Source organism: Carassius gibelio, chromosome B11, assembly GCF_023724105.1.
Source record: "Carassius gibelio isolate Cgi1373 ecotype wild population from Czech Republic chromosome B11, carGib1.2-hapl.c, whole genome shotgun sequence".
NCBI classification, from domain to species: domain Eukaryota; kingdom Metazoa; phylum Chordata; class Actinopteri; order Cypriniformes; family Cyprinidae; genus Carassius; species Carassius gibelio.
Genome location: NC_068406.1, coordinates 6,026,408 through 6,043,866, shown reverse-complemented (window position 1 = coordinate 6,043,866; position 17,459 = coordinate 6,026,408). Strand labels below are relative to the sequence as shown.

General features: G+C 42.0%; 1 protein-coding gene across 3 annotated transcripts in view; it reads right to left on the bottom strand.

The window, feature by feature from the left end:
- The window catches only part of col2a1b (collagen, type II, alpha 1b), a 47,958-nt gene extending 39,185 nt beyond the window's left edge, over positions 1-8,773 (bottom strand). Inside the window, exons 1-6 of one of the 3 annotated variants that reach the window (XM_052568485.1) lie at positions 8,537-8,773; positions 4,234-4,443; positions 1,310-1,326; positions 1,011-1,043; positions 307-339; positions 165-218 (exon numbers count right to left, since the gene is read on the bottom strand). In XM_052568485.1, coding sequence (XP_052424445.1) covers positions 165-218; positions 307-339; positions 1,011-1,043; positions 1,310-1,326; positions 4,234-4,443; positions 8,537-8,630 — 441 coding nt within the window. In that variant the 5' untranslated portion in view covers positions 8,631-8,773. The remainder of the gene's footprint in view (positions 1-164; positions 219-306; positions 340-1,010; positions 1,044-1,309; positions 1,327-4,233; positions 4,444-8,536) is intronic. The other 2 variants (XM_052568486.1, XM_052568487.1) reach the window with 2 other exon arrangements.
- Between the last annotated feature and the right edge of the window lie 8,686 nt (positions 8,774-17,459).

Sequence of the window (17,459 nt, the reverse complement as noted above, 5' to 3'; positions counted from 1 at the left end):
CAGACCAAAGCAACTAAATAAAATAAATGAGGACAATGGGCAATTTACATTTAAATCATGATAATAATAATAAAACAAATATGTTGCTGTCTCTTCTGAATGTGGTGTAGTCTGTGAGTCTAGAGAAGATCACAAGAGCAGCCTGAAGCTCAACAGAAGCCCACCTTCTCCCCCTTCTCTCCTCGGTCTCCTCGGGGCCCTTGTTCTCCTGGGGGTCCCTGTTTGGAGAAGGACAGACATCAAACGCTGTGTGTTTCTGAGCATGCTGCAACAACACTGCTAAAGCAAACCCAGAAGTATTCATACCATAGGACCAGCTGGTCCCCTCGGTCCCGTCACCTGAGGGAGAAACCAGCAGAGCGTCAGTTAATCACCTCAAACAAACACAGAAGAAGAAGAGACACAGAATCCACTCAGAGATCTGACACAGCTCATCAGTGCTGCGATGAAGGATCACTGCAGGAGTTCAAGAGTGAAGTAGCTGTGACACACACACACACACAGAGACTCAGACACACACACACACACACACACACACACACAAACACACACGCACACAGAGAGACTCAGACACACACACACACACACAAACACACAGACTCAGACACACACACACACACACACACACACAAACACACACTCACACACACACACACACAAACACAGACACACAGACTCAGACACACACACACAAACACAGACACACACACACACAAACACACACGCACACAGAGAGACTCAGACACACACACACACACACACAGACTCAGACACACACACACACACACACACACACACACACAAACACACACACACACACACACACACACACACACAGCGACTCAGACACACACACACACACACACACACACACACACACACACACACAGCGACTCAGACACACACACACACAAACACACACACAGACTCAGACACACACACACACACACACACACAGCGACTCAGACACACACACACACACACATCAATGATACAAGTCTGCAGCTTACATCTGTTATATCTCCTGGTTCTCCCTTTTGTCCCTGTTGCACAATGGGAAAATGCTGAATTAGGCACATTAGAGAAGATATTTTCTTAAAAACACAAGAAATGATGTGCTGTCATGCATTCAATGGCATTATTCAGATTAAACTTGAAAACACCAGCGTACACAGACAGCGTGGCTTAAAAGATTGATTTCTACACATGAACTAACATCTGAGAGAAACACAGCATCTCTAGACAGGACGAACCTGAGACTTAATCATAACCTACAACACATTCAAGCAGACATTAAACACAGACTCACCTTAGCACCTGGCAAGCCTGTTATTATCACGGAAGAAAGAGAAGAAAACAACGTTAAAAGAGCATCATATAAAAGCAAACCTAAGCTCTGCTTTGTTGGCAGAGCAAAAATGACTTGACAGGTCATATCTACTGCATTCACACAGATCCAGACGATTAACTGCAGAACACGGTCAGAGCTTCAGCTGCACTTTATAATGATTATCAGTCTAATGGTTTCAGCAGTTTTTTTCTTTTCTTATTAAACCTGTCACTACCCGAGACTCTTCTCTGTTTACCAGTGACTTACATGTTCAGACGTGCACCAATCATGGTTTTTAGCAAGAATGCTTGTTTCTGCAAATCACTATGTAATGAGTTAGTAAGAACTGATTAAAGCAAGTCACTACTCAAGGTGCTTTTGAAACGGTTTACATGATTTTTGGACGGCTCTAATTCTAATGCTATTGTTTGCATTTCAGCTGTTATAAATCTGCCACAAATCAAGACTAAAACATCACATGTACTATTTAGTTTTAATTAACAGTAAAAGATTAGGTTCAATTCTTTGGGCTGTTAATGATTAGTTTAAACCATTTTTGTGACATTAAAGTAATGCTCATGAATGTCATATCAAACAGAAAGATGTGATGAACCCGAAGCGTTCGTCTCTATGGCACATGAATGGAATGAAAGATGAGCTGCTCAATAGATCCTGACTCCAACACAGCGGCCCGGAGGCTTCTAGAGTATGAAGTCCTTCATTATTTGCTTCAGCTGGGTTTAATTAGAGCTGGAGCTAAACTCTGTGCCTCCAGGATCCTAACTGTTAATGCTTCAGTGTGAATGTACTCTTATTTTAAAGGTGCTGGTGGCCCATTATCGTTCACCCTCATGTATTTCATAATAGATCAAAAATTGAACTACTGGTTTCGTCTGGTCAGAGGAGAACTGACCCCAACTGAGCCTGGTTTCTCCCAAGGTTTTTTGTCTCCATTCTGTCACCGATGGAGTTTCGGTTCCTTGCTGCTGTCGCCTCTGGCTTGCTTAGTTGGGGTCACTTCATCTACAGCGATATCGTTGACTTGATTGCAAATAAATGCACAGACACTATTTAACTGAACAGAGATGACATCACTGAATTCAATGATGAACTGCCTTTAACTATCATTCTGCATTATTGAGACACTGTTTTCCAAATGAATGTTGTTCAGTGCTTTGACGCAATGTGTTTTGTTTAAAGCGCTATATAAATAAAGGTGACTTGACTTTTTCAATCCAGGCAGGGCTTGCTTGTTTGTTTTTAATATAAAAAAGTTATATTTTTTGGTAAACCGTAAAAGCCCTTTCACACTAAAAGCTAAATGAATAAGTCTCAGGCTGAAGAGGAAGTAAATCACATCTGTACAATAGAGCACAAAAGAAGAAAGTTCGACACACTTCAGCAATAAAAAAGAAGCACAAATGTTTATCTAGAGTAATTTTGGCTTATTAGTATGGTTTAATTGGATCACTGAAGGTCAGCACCAAAGACATTGGTTTATAAAATGAGATTAAATACAGAAAGGATATCTGTGTTATTTAACATTTAATTATTACAGGTTTGCATCTAAGGGTTTTTTTTTTTTTTTCTCGAGTGAGATTAATGCATTATTCTCATTAATTAATGCATGTTCCCTTTTATTCTAGAACTACAGAGACATCTTCCTCCTGACTTCTCTCAACATGAGGACAAAGAGCTGTTCATCAGGAAATGGGAAGAAGTACCTAGCGTTATTTGAAAAAGTAACTCAGATATTTTATTGTACATTAAAAAGTAATGCGCTACTTTACTAGTTACTTGAATAAAGTAATCAGATTACGTAACTCCTGTTAGTTGTAATGCGTTATCCCCAACACTGGGTTTGAGTTTATGAATCTGGCGTTACACTGCTTGAGAAGTTAGAGACATAATTAGGAGATGACAGTTTCCCCATACATGACCCGAGGACAAGCTAGGACCTGTCGTTCTCATCTGACAGCAGACTCTGAGGAGCTCAGCAGCAGTATTAGATCTGATGATCTCCTCACAGTCTCTCCAGGATCTCACATAGCTTGCTTTTCTTCTAAACCGCCCCTAACTTCTTAAAGCCAGTTACATGAAAACTTGGATTGGTCTAATTTAAATAATTTAGACTTATTAACTACATCGCAAAAAAATGTAACAATTAAAAAAATAAATAATAATAAATCTGTGAAATTGAAAGTAAAATTAAAATTTTGTATTTGTCTGTCACACACACATATAAAACACCATAGTCACACATTACACCAAAACAATGTAATAAACATTAATTTAATTACATTAGATATAACACTAAAACGTAATGTGCATAACTGATAAGAACAAAAAATTAATAAGCAGATAAAACATAATTATTTCATTGAAATACCATGTGAATTCTGGTAATGGGTTTCACTTCTAGAACGTTCTAGGTTCGATTACACTTACTATTACAGTTATTTGCTGTAATAACCAATTATCAGGTTTTTACCATTAAATTCCCAGCTTTTAATCACACATCGAGGCTAAGCTTACGCAATCGGCCCAGCTCTGTCTGAACACGACTCGTCTGCTTGTTTCTTTCTTTTGCGAAGGTGACCAGGAGAAATCCCTCCCTCCCTGAGTTTAAGAGTGAGATGAAACTCTACACCGTGTCTGCTGAAGTCAAGCTCTCTCTGAATGACTCCCACATGTGTCCATCTCACTCCAAACAAAGACAACGCTACGGTTAGTCTGTCCTCATTTCAAATTGTTTGTAATCAGTTGTTTGGGGTATATTTTTTTAAAAAGGCATCCATAAATTGTTAAGGTGCTTTTTTAAAAAACAAACAAACCCAAAAACCATCAAACAAATATGAATACAACTGTAATTTATTTATAATAGTGGGAGATAAATAAATTACGATCAGTGGAGGGCGGCTGGTCAGCAGCACAGACGGGACAGCACTCCCCAAATGGGATCTCAGGTTTGGGACAGTCTTTCAGCTCCTCGCAGATGATCTCGTCACACAGCACCACGCCGGTGTCACACACACAGATACGACACGGCTCCGGCTTCCACACGTCCTTGTCCCTGTAGAACTGGCCATCCTGAGTACAGCTGCCTGGATCTTCTGTGAGGAGCGCGAGGAGGAGGAGGAGGAGGAGGAGGAGGAGGAAGAGGAGGAGGAAGAGGAGGAGGGAGAAGAGGAGAAAGAGGAGGGAGAGGAGGAGGAGGGAGAGGAGGAGGATGAAGAGGGAGAGGAGGAAGAGGAGGAGGAGGAGGAGAAAGAGGCGGAGGAGGGAGAGGAGGAGGAAGAGGTGGAGGAGGAGGAGGAGGGAGAGGAGGAAGAGGAGGGAGAGGAGGAGGAAGAGGAGGAAGAGGAGGAGGAAGAGGAGGAGGAGGGAGAGGTGGAGGAGGAGGAGGAGGAAGAGGGAGAGGAAGAGGAGGAGGAGGGAGAAGAGGAGGAAGAGGAGGAGGAGGAGGAGGGAGAGGAGGAGGAGGAGGAGGGAAGGGGAGAGGAGGAAGAGGAGGAGGAGGAAGAGGGAGAGGAGGAGGAGGAGGAGGGAGAGGAGGAGGAGGAGGAAGAGGAGGAGGAGGGAGGGGAGAGGAGGAAGAGGAGGAGGAGGAGGAAGAGGTGGAGGAGGGAGAGGATGAAGAGGGAGAGGAGGAAGAGGAGGAGGAGGAGGAGAAAGAGGCGGAGGAGGGAGAGGAGGAGGAAGAGGTGGAGGAGGAGGAGGAGGGAGAGGAGGAAGAGGAGGGAGAGGAGGAGGAAGAGGAGGAAGAGGAGGAGGAAGAGGAGGAGGAGGGAGAGGTGGAGGAGGAGGAGGAGGAAGAGGGAGAGGAAGAGGAGGAGGAGGGAGAAGAGGAGGAAGAGGAGGAGGAGGAGGAGGGAGGGGGAGAGGAGGAAGAGGAGGAGGAGGAAGAGGGAGAGGAGGAGGAGGAGGAGGGAGAGGAGGAGGAGGAGGGAGAGGAGGAGGAGGAGGAAGAGGAGGAGGAGGGAGGGGAGAGGAGGAAGAGGAGGAGGAGGAGGAAGAGGTGGAGGAGGGAGAGGGAGAGAAAGAGGAGGAGGAGGAGGAAGAGGAGAAGGAGGGAGAGGAAGAGGAGGAGGGAGAGTCGGAGGAGGAGGAGGAGGAGGAGGAGGGAGAGGAGGAGGAGGAAGAGGGAAAGTAGGAAGAGGAGGAGGAGGGAGGGGGAGAGGTGGAAGAAGGAGATTAGGAAGAGGAGGAGGAGGAGGAGGAAGAAGGAGATTAGGAAGAGGAGGAGGAGGAAGAAGAGGTGGAACAGGGAGAGGGAGAGGAGGGAGAGGAGGAAGAGGAGGAGGGAGAGGGAGAGTCGGAGGAGGAGGAGGAGGGAGAGGAAGAGGAGGAGGAGGAGGAGGAGAAGGAGGAAGAGGAGGAGGAGGAGGGAGAGGAGGAGGAGGAAGAAGGAGAGGAGGAAGAGGAGGAAGAGGAGGAGGGAGAGGGAGAGGGAGAGGGAGAGGAGGAAGAGGGAGAGGGAGAGGAGGAAGAGGTGGAGGAGGGAGAGGGAGAGGAGTAGGAGGAAGAGGTGGAGGAGGGAGAGGAAGGAGGAGGAAGAGGTGGAGGAGAGAGAGGGAGAGGAGGAAGAGGGAGAGGGAGAGGAGGAAGAGGTGGAGGAGGAAGAGGAGGAGGAGAGGAGGGGGAGAGGAGGAAGAGGAGGAGGAGGGAGAGGCAGAGGAGGAAGAGGGAGAGGAGGAGGAGGAAGAGGTGGAGGAGGGAGAGGGAGAGGAGGAGGAAGAGGTGGAGGAGGGAGAGGGAGAGGAGGAAGAGGGAGAGGAGGAGGAGGAAGAGGTGGAGGAGGGAGAGGGAGAGGGAGAGGAGGAAGAGGTGGAGGAGGGAGAGGGAGAGGAGGAAGAGGGAGAGGGAGAGGAGGAGGAGGAGGAGGAGGATGAGGAAGAGGTGGAAGAGGGAGATGAAGATGAGGAAAAGGCGGAGGAGGAGGAGGAAGAGGAAGAGGTGGCTGGGTGAGTGAGTGAGCGAGCGAGTGAGTCGAGAGTTAAAGCATAGTGCTTGAAATATACCAATCATGATTTGGGTTTGAGATCCCAAACCATAGAAGCGTCATGATTAGTGTAACATGACTCGTATTAGTGTTAATGCATACAGTAGAAAGCATTACATTTTGATCATTAGGGTTCATCATTGTTACACTCATTCATACACACACCACAAGATGGCAGCAGAAAACTAATATCAGTGAATCCAGCTAATTAACAATCATGATCAAATCTGGAGAGAGTGGCCTGATTTACTGCCCTCAGATTATTTAAAACACCCCACCTGCCCACCATCTCTGAGAGAGACTGAGGGTATTCACAGAAGCACTGGTTTGTTTACCTCACAGGCCTGTTTATTTTCGGTACATTCCTACAGACCCCATACGACCAAGAATGTCACCTTTATGAAAAGTAAAGACTGAGCAATTCACAAGCTTTTGGCAAATCTAAACACACGGCTCCGGAAGTGTGTGTCTGTACACTGCCTGTTCAAACACGCATACACACACACACACACACACACACAAACACAAACACAAACACACACACACACAGACACACTTACTCACACACACACACACACACACACACACACACACACACACACACTCAACTCTCACACACACACACACATGTCTGGTCAGCTATCCTTGTGGGGACTCTCCATAGGTGTAATGGTTTTTATACTGTACAGACCGTATTTTTTATCGCCCTACACCAACCCTAACCCTAAACCTAACCCTCACAGGAAACTTTCTGCATTTTTAGATTTTCAAGGTATTCAGGTTTTAGTCCCCACCAGAATAGAAAAACAAGTACAATCACTCACACACACACACACTCACACACACACACACTCACTCACTCACACACACACTCACTCCCTCCCACACACACACTCCAGGCCTTCCTCACAATAGTCTTCATCAGTCCTCGTTCTGCTCTGCTGTCTGAGAGACAGGAACACAAGCCTGAGCTCTTTCTCTTTTCAGAAGTGGAGAATGTAGGAAAGCTCCAGATTGGGCACACGTGAGAGGTCTCTCCTGTCCCCTTCTGTGTAGGTTAATGAGTGCAGCACGTAAGAAGATGCCCTGACTGAGCCGATCAGTGCCCTACACTCATACCCTCTCTAATACAATAACCCAATTGTTAGCTTTTGCTCAGTTTCTTTTCAGTCCCCCCCCCCCCCTCCTCTAATTGATGTTATTTTTAAAACTCGCTGTGAAATATCTTGTTTACTGGTGAGCTTATTACTCCTACATTTCCAAAATATGGTCAAAGGAATGTGGCTGGCTCAATTAGAATAGCTGCCTCTGTCTTTTTTATGTTTTTCCAATAGCTTTTCGCCAGACAGTTTCCTTCTTTCCCCGGTCTGTCGTAGCCCCTGGGTAATCTAGAAAACAGATGGAAGCACTTTAAGTGTGTGGAGCAGTAACTCTGGCGGAGGCCCACCGCTGCTGACGCCAGCCACTGATACACCTCTGGAGCCTTCACTACAGACAGCAGTGCTTCTGAACCCCTCCAGCTCACATTTCTCATTATATGAAAGTGTTTGGAGCATCTGCCGCTGGAGCAAGCCTGGATTCGCCCCGGTGGCCCCTGACAGCAGAAGAATGCACTCTTTACAGGCCGGACCAGCTGAGCCTGCAGGCCATCAGGAGCTCTTCACACACCAATCAATCAATAAACACTGATCGAATAAAGCTATCAGAGTCCAGAAATAAATCAGCACTCTCTGTGTGTGTGTGTGTCCCGCAGGTGTCCTGATGGATGAAATACTCTAAATACCTTCATGCTGCTGCTCAGTGCTTCAGTCTTTGCTCTTCAACATAAACACATTCTGAGCAGGAGTTAATGAATGCACTTCAGAAATGCCCTAGACTAAATAAATGAAGCAGAAGTGTGTTTATCCTCGATTTTCTCTCATTTCTTTCTTTCTTTTTTCTTTTTCTATAGGCCTACTTTTACCAGAAAATATGTCTTTGTTTCCCAATAAAAGCACTGTTATTTCATATATTCCCCAGTACCTTGGCTCCTCGAGTTTCACCCCCAGCGGAGCGCAAAGCTTTATCTTTCATTAGTGTGTACGCAATGCATTCAGCCCTCGGCGTTTAAAGAGATTTGAAAAGTCTGAGAGCATTGAAGTGCATTAAAGCGAAACACTTCTGAAACTTTTGAGCGTAAAATGAGAAAATGGTGGTAAACTCACGGTCATCCTCCTCTTGGCATTTAACAAGGGCCAGAAATGCGCCTAGAGTTGCCACAAAGAGCAGTAGAGTCCTGGAATCCGCCGACAGGATCATGTCTGGCGCTTCAGGAGCAGAAGAGAACGCACTCGGTTTACTGGTTCCTCCTAATGATGAAGCATTTATTCCAGAACAGTGTGTGATGAAGCTGGAGCTCCTGCAGACTGATCCTGGGCCGGTTTGAGTGCAGGCAGCTCTGAATGGAGAGTGTGCACTCGGAAATAAAAATCCTCCCCTTTACCCCCCATGAAGCTGAAATCTGAGAACCTTTGCCCTGCTCTCTTCTCTCGCACCCATTCTTTCAGAGACAGAAGCCCCATAAACCTCTGCCAAGAAAACAGTCTTTCAAGCGCAGTTAGTTCTTTTAAGTCTAAATCTAAAAATCTATTGTCTGTTATCAGCGGAAGTTAAACAAGCTCCAAGCTTTCACATTAAACAAGACTTTTTTCTTCTTATTGCAGATCCTTGATGCTATTTATCCAGGGTGTTTCTCTGAGCAAAGCAATATCACAAAATATACTAGAAACTGTGTTTACTGAATCAAAGATTTATGTAAGTTTAAGTTATTGTTTCATTATCATTTAGAACACGTCCTCTTCCCTCTCCAGGAATCAGGAGTTTTACTGCAGTGTCATTAATAGATGTGTGTCTGTGCGTGTGTGTGTGTGTGTGTGTGTGTGTGTGTGTACCTGGTATTTCCTACATTATAGGGTTCAAATGTCAAATGGGGTCTCTTTTTTTTTGGTCCTGATTTTGGAAAGGTAACTCATTAATCATACAGAATAAAGTGTTTGGAGAATGTAAAATGCCTGTAGTTTTGTGTGAAGTTTAGGGTTTAGGTTAAGAGGGCAGACAATACAGTTTATAAATCATTAGCCTATGGAATGAACTCATAATGATAGGAATACCTGTGTGTTTAGAGATATTCTAGAGATTGAACTTTATTTTGGTGATGAATGGCCTGAACTGTTTGCCGAACAGCATAGTTGGAACAGGTGGTGGACAAGGTTAGAAATGCTGACACTGATCTTATGGCCAGGTCAGAGCAAGCACTTTAACCAAGCATTTCATGATGATTAAACATTGTATATGGATAGTTAATGTCCATATATTCAGGTCAAAGACCTGAAGCTATTCTATGCAGTTGGGAATATGTATAAACACACACACAGGAATGAAAGAATGAGTCTTGCTACTTCACAAATGTAAATATCTGCTGTGTTGAGCACAAGATGGTCCTTTGTTAGCAGGAGCTCGGGGAATGATGTGTGGGGCACGCGTTTCCTCTCCTTCCAAGCAGGAAGTGGGACGTGTCTAAGACTTTGCTGATGTCATTAAATTCACTACACAAAAACATACACCGATTTTGGATTAATTTATTGGGAGCTTACCTGTGATGTGACAAGTCAAATGTTAGAAAAATGTTATGTGATTGTTATAGATCATTTTTGTAAATTTCTATGCCACATTAAAATGATTAATTAGTCATTAAAATCTCAAGGGGTGCAACTATTGAACTATTTCACAAATCATACATTAGATTTCCCTACCGTACTGGCTAATATGTTTGAAAAACAATGCCTACATTTGTTTTAGTCATGGAACAAATGCTTTCCTCCTTGTGTAGTATTGTGCTAGAAGTCCATAAACCTGACATATCAAAGTTATTATTATGATAATTAATACAAAGTCCTGACAGGAAACTCTAGATGGCACAGGCTGATGGCTTCTAATTCAATCTGCCATAATGACTGTAATAATAAAATCTTCCCAATCGTCGGGAAGAAGGAGGTGGGAACCGGCGCACAATCAAAATGAAACTTTAATGACAAAAATAAACACAAAACAGCGCACCAGCCCCTCACGGACGACTGGTGCGCACAAAATAAAAGGCAAACATAAAATATTGCCCAGGCCTGGTCTTCTCTCGTCCTTCACTATCGTTGCTCCAGTTTTATATCCTTCCATCTCCTCTGTGGGACTCGAGACCGGCGGTGGGGCGCAGGTGTAGCGGATTTCCCAATCACTCTACCGGCCTCGCTCGTTCCCACATCTCTCGGCCCCGCCCCACTCGCCACAATGACATCATTATCACACGGCGCAGCCAATGAGCTGCTGCTCAACATTCAGATACTCAGCTGGTGCTGAAGAGGCCACCCTCCACCTCCCCAGCTCCACCTGTGTGGGACCGCTACAGGGGGATTTCATGTGCTATATACCAGGGTTATTCATACGTTAAATGGGCAGCGGTAGCAGTGGCATTTATTTTATTATTTTTTCACTCTTATCTTTATTGTTTTAAGCAGATACAACACATAACATGATGAACTCAGTTTTGAGTATGTTTACAGAATGCAAAAATAAAAAGAACAATTAAACATAAGACAGCAACTGGATGTCGTGATAAAAAATAAAATAAATAAAAACATTCAGATTACACAGTTTCTAATGCTATTTTATAAGCTATCCATTTGTCCCATTTTTCTTTAAATTCTGCTTCTTCCAATCTTAGAATAAAAGTCATTCTTTCCATGGTGAATATTTCCTGCACAATGTCTATCCACTGAGTATGGCTATTGCTTTCCTTCCTGTCGACAATAAAATCTTAACCAAATATTGATCCTCCTTCTTTACACTGGACAAAAGACCCAGATACATTGTTGTAAAAGTTAAAGGTACAGAATACTTCAGTACTTTACAAAAAGTAAGATGGACAAGAGTCCAGAAAGGTCTTATTTCAATGCAGTCCCAGAAAACATGCGTGTGGTTAGCACCAACAGTGCCACATTTCCTCCAACACATTTGTTGGGTGGACAGTTGTTTACCTTTAATAGATGGCGTGATAAAAAAAAATCTAATGATATTTTTCCAATTGAATTCTCTCCATTTTTGTGAATTTGTAGATGTCTGTGACATCTCACAGATTTTATACCATTCTTCATTTGAGATCGTGACAACTGCTTATTTTTCCCACTTTTCTTTGACATACAGAGTTGTGTTTTTCTGACAGGACATTAAGCTAGTGTACAGCTTTGAAACAATTTTGCGCATTTTCTATTGATATGCACCACACAAAGTCTCTAAAACCGCATTAGGTTAATTTCTGTCCTTAATTTTTTTATTATAGTATTTTCTTAGTTGCAGGTATCGGAAGAAGTCTCGATTATCCAGACTAAATTTGTCTTTCAGATATTGAAAACTTCTTATTTCCCCATTATTGATTAAATTACAAAAGGCTGTGACCCCTTTATTGATCCAATATTTGAAATTTGAGTCATGCATTCCTGGCTTGAAGTCTTTTTCATGGGCTACCCATCTTAGTATTTTTCTTTCTTTATTCAATTTTAATTGTCTTGCTACATTATACCAAATTTCCATTTCCATTGTGAATTGTGCAACTGGGCCAATAAATTCTATTAATTCGGTTGGAATATGGTTCTCTCCCATAAGTGTCTGAACATTATATCCAGGGATGCATGTCTCTATCTCTTTCCATTTGGCAAAATAGGGTCACACCAGCAACACAAGTAACGCATTTGAGCTGCGTAAAAATACATTTTTAAATTAGGAAGGGCCATGCCCCCCTTATCTTTCTGCAGCTGTAGTGTTGAATACCTAACTCTGGGCCTCTTCCCATCACATATAAACTTCGATAACAGCTTATCCCATTCTGTAAATTGTTTTGACTGTATGTTTACCGGGAGGGATTGAAACAAGTAAAGTAGCCTAGGGAGGATGTTCATTTTTATCACATTTATTCTATCACTTAAATTGAACGTAGACCATCTCTGGATGTCTGATTTAATACTTTTGTTTATTGGATTGTAGTTAAAATTATAAAGTAGTGAAGGATCTTTAGACAGAAATACTCAGAGGTATTAAAGTTTTTTGGTGCTCCATTTTATATCGTATGTGTGTGCAGTTTAATTTGAGGGTGAATGATTAAACAGTAATATTTGGGTTTTGGAAATATTCAACTTTTATCCCGCATACACATTATACTTTCCCAGAAGATCCACCAGTATGGGAAGTGATATGTTAATATCTTCTAGAAATAACAATATATCATCCGCAAATAATCCAACCTTTTGTTCTCTTTCGTTGATCATAATCCCCTTTAAATCATGTTTCTCCTGAATCGCTTGAGCCAGTGGCTCGATGTATAAAGACTAAATCCGCAGCCCTGCCTACAGCCTCTACGGAGTTCAAACCGGTCAAAGACCCATTCACTTAAATTCTTGCAGTTGGCTTATCATAAATTGCTCTAATACACTGAATAGACTCATTAGTAAAGCCAAATTTCTCCAACGTTAAATCCCAGTTTACTCGATCGAAGGCCTTTTCTGCATCAAGGCTGATCAAGGACGCTTTAAGCTTATTGCTGGAAATATTGTGAATCACTTGAAGACTTCTTCTGATATTATCCACCATACCAGTTTCTTCCAACATAATATTAAGTAATTTTGTAAGATTTCTTTTACTTCTGTTTTTACTTGTGGTATCTAATTTCAAATTTAAGACTGAATTTCAGTCCCCTCCACATACACAGATCCCTTCCGCTTCTACTGTGAGTGTATCAAAGAATTCTTTATAAAATGTTGTTTCGCTTTCAGGTGGTGCGTAGATGTTAACCAATGTCATAAGATTATTATTGATTTTACCCTTTGCTAAAATATCGACCCTCCTTATCCTTTACTTCTTTGAAAATGTCTAACTTTATTTTTTTGGTTACAAGTATTGCAACTCCTTCCTATGACTTTGTGAATATGAGCTATAAAATATGTTGTAACTAAATTTAGTAAGTTTTTCATGCTCCAAAGTTCCTAAATGTGTTTCATGTAGCAAGGTGATGTGCATATCGTCTTTCTTTATCTTATTCATCACCCTTGCCCGCTTGACTGGATTACCTAATCCATTGACATTTAATGACATTATTTTAAGCTTTTGACTGTGCATCATGAATGTAAGGTGGTTCAGATTGGTTGCTTGTCTTATAACCATCAACTTCAAACATGAACATTATAAATAAAACAGAAACAGAACTGAACTTAAAAAAACAAAACAAATAGACTGAAAAAGGCTTTCAAGGCAGGGTATTCGTAATTCCCCCATTTTCGCCAAACTAAGGTAAGGGGGAAAGCCTCCCTCTGAGGACCCCCTCCCAGAACCAGTGTATAAATCAACAAGAGCTTTTCCACTAAATCTACCTTAGGCGTTTTAGCTCCTTCAAGTCAGGTTATTTGAATCATAAAAAAAGATGACAATACTAGTGTTTACATCATTAACAGACAATGTCCAAATGCCACTAAACACACAGCTCTTTGGATCATAGCTAGTACCTATTTCCTTCGGGCCTCTGCGACTTTGTTTTCTCAGTTCAAGTATTGATCTTCCGTTGGAATTCCTGTACCCGCTGTTTGGTCCAGTCTTCGAGTCACTGATGTGCCACTGCCGTTGGCATTATCCACACTGAAGTGGCCCCCAGGTAGAAGACCCCGGCGATGCAGTTCTCTTTCGGCTTCCTCAGCACAGTTGTAGGTCTGTTGGCCGCTCTCCCAATGGATACGCATGCGGGTGTATGGTGTCTGGAAGCGGATGCCGTTCTCTTTCAAAACAAGCTTAACCTTTTTATAAGCTTTGTATTGCTGGATCACGTCTGTTGTGAAGTCGTGGTCAAAAGAGAGAGTTTTATCCCCAAGCTGAATCTTCTTTTTCCAGGCGTTTCTGAGAACTGCGTCTTTGACTCTGTACTGAAGAAAGTTAACAACTATTGATCTCGGAGGTGTGTCGGAGAACGGTTTCGGGCCAAGTGAGCGTTGTGTGCGTTGTATTTGGGCATCAGTCCCTTCTTCAATAAGTTTTTCGCTCACCAACAGCTTCTCCACAAATTGAATCACAGAGGAACCTTCTATTTCCTCACGTAACCCGTATATTCTGAGGTTGTTTCGCCTCCCCCTTGATTCCAAATCGTCAACTTTTCCAAGCAGTGCCCTTTGCTCTTTTAATGTCTCTTGGAGCACTTAATTTGCCACTGCGGACCAACTTTCCAGTTCTTCAATACGCACCGCCGCCTCCTCGAGTTTATTGTCATGCTCTTGTAGGGTAAACGTCGTAGAAGCTAACTGTTGTTTAATCTGTTGTCTGAATTCTGACAGTTCCTCTTTCACTTCTCTCATTACATCTTCTTTAAACGCTGTTAGATCGGCAGTTAGCTGAGTTCGAAGGTTGCTTATTTGATTGCTTATCTTTCAAACTTGGCTGCGAAGTCTAGTCACTGCTGTGTGCGTTTATGCTAGCATTGTAAGCATCAAGTGTATTCACTCCATCTCCTTTGCGTCCCTCTTGTTCTGCTTTTCCAGTCATCTTTTGGTTTCTTGTTTTAGCACCCCCGCTCATATTCCGAGTCTTTTACCAAAACTTAGAAAATATTTGCTGAATTTAAGGGGTTTTAATCGACTGACTTTACGGAGCTCTCGTTTCACACGTCTAACTTGTTCCGTCGCATACCGGAAGCCTCAAGAGTGCCATTTTTTATTGTTAGATTCAACTTACGATGTCAAACCAGAGAATCTATTTTATATATTACAAAAACTTTCTCATTAACAATTTTTTGTGTTTTGTGATTATATTTCTGTGGGAACAAGCTAAACTGGTGTGAAACTGATGTTTAATACTGGTCCAGGAACTATTAACTATTTGAAAATAAAATGAGTTAATTATTATCAGTAATAATACATACAAGTAAATAATCCATTAAATCAAGCATTAGTTTTCAAATAATCTTTAACTGATTAAACATTGCTTTAAAAAAGTCAAATGAAAAGTAAAAAATAAATATATATTTTATATATACACTCATCTAAAGAATTATTAGGAATGCCTTCAGAACTGCCTTAATTCTACATGGCATTGATTCAACAAGGTGCTGAAAGCATTCTTTAGAGATGTTGGCCCATATTGATAGGATAGTATCTTGCAGTTGATGGAGATTTGTGGGATGCACATCCAGGGCACGAAGCTCCCGTTCCACCACATCCCAAAGATGCTCTATTGGGTTGAGATCTGGTGACTGTGGAGGCCATTTTATTTCAGTGAACTCATTGTCATGTTCAAGAAACCAATCTGAAATTATTTGAGCTTTGTGACATGGTGCATTATCCTGCTGGAAGTAGCCATCAGAGGATGGGTACATGGTGGTCATGAAGGGATGGACATGGTCAGAAACAATGCTCAGGTAGGCCGTGGCATTAAACGATGCCCAATTGACACTAAGAGGCCTAAAGTGTGGCAAGAAAACATCTCTCACACCATTACACCACCACCAGCAGCCAGCCTAATGGTAACAAGGCATGATGGATCCATGTTCTCATTCTGTTTACGGCAAATTCTGACTCTACCATCTGAATGTCTCAACAGAAATCGAGACTCATCAGACAAGGCAACATTTTTCAAATCTTCAACTGTCCAATTTTGGTGAGCTTGTGCAAATTGTAGCCTCTTTTTCCTATTTGTAGTGGAGATGAGTGGTACCCGGTGGGGTCTTCTGCTGTTGTAGCCCATACGCCTCAAGGTTGTGCGTGTTGTGGCTTCACAAATGCTTTGCTGCATACCTCGGTTGTAACGAGTGGTTATTTCAGTCAAAGTTGCTCTTCTATCAGCTTGAATCAGTCGGCCCATTCTCCTCTGACCTCTAGCATCAACAAGGTATTTTCTCCCACAGGACTGCTGCATACTGGATGTTTTTCCCTTTTCACACCATTGTAAACCCTAGAAATGGTTGTGCGTGAAAATCCCAGTAACTGAGCAGATTGTGAAATACTCAGACCGGCCCGTCTGGCACCAACAACCATGCCACGCTCAAAATTGCTTAAATCAACTTTCTTTCCCATTCTGACATTCAGTTTGGAGTACAGGAGATTTTCTTGACCAGGAACACACCCCTAAATGCACTGAAGCAAGTCATTAACGCAAACACTAAACACCATCATGGTGACATTCAAAATTGAAATAATGCAATAAACATTAATTTAACCACATTACATATAACATACAATAATGTACACAACTGATAAGAAAAAAACTATGAAGAAACATAGTTATTTAAAGAACAATTTTTTTAACGTAACACAGGGATCTCTAGGAATGTGAATATACCGCTATTCACTGTAAATTATACATTATTTTTCACTTCCAAAAACAGTATACTACCATAATATTAAATATAATGTCAAGTACAGTTTTACATAGTATATAGATAAGAGAACTTATGGTTAACCAATTAATAAATTTTTACTGTAGCATTTTTACAGTATTTTACCATTAAAATCATGGTCATTTTTTACAGTGCAGGAGTAGTGTTTGAGATCCCTGATAGAGAACACGATTGAGCTGTTTTAATGGTCGCCAGTCGCCAAGTAATAACTTAAACAAAAGAAATCCAAATTCAGAGAGTACAAAAGATGTGGTTGGCTAATGAGTTTTCAGTGATCAGAAGGAGCTCTGTTTTCACACTGTGGGAATTTTGCCTTTCTTTTTTTTTTTTTTTTTTTTTTTTTTGAGCCGAGATGAATTTCAGCTTTGTTGTGTGTCATTTAGACAAGAAAGATGTTCTGATCCTTTCTAATATGTTGAGTGTGATTTCACCAAGTACAACATGTTCCGGGATCCTGGATCAACCTTCCAATCAACCAATCAGAACTGAGATATAACTTTTCAGGAAATATCTGTTTTAGGCTTACTGTCAGGGTTAGGTGCTCCTACAACCTTGTTAATGAACTATCATTTCCCTCTGGTTTTAGGAATAAGTTATGGGTATGGATAGGTTTAGGGGTAGGGATTGGATGAAGTCTATATTTTTGGACCACAATGTTGATCCAGGAACATGTC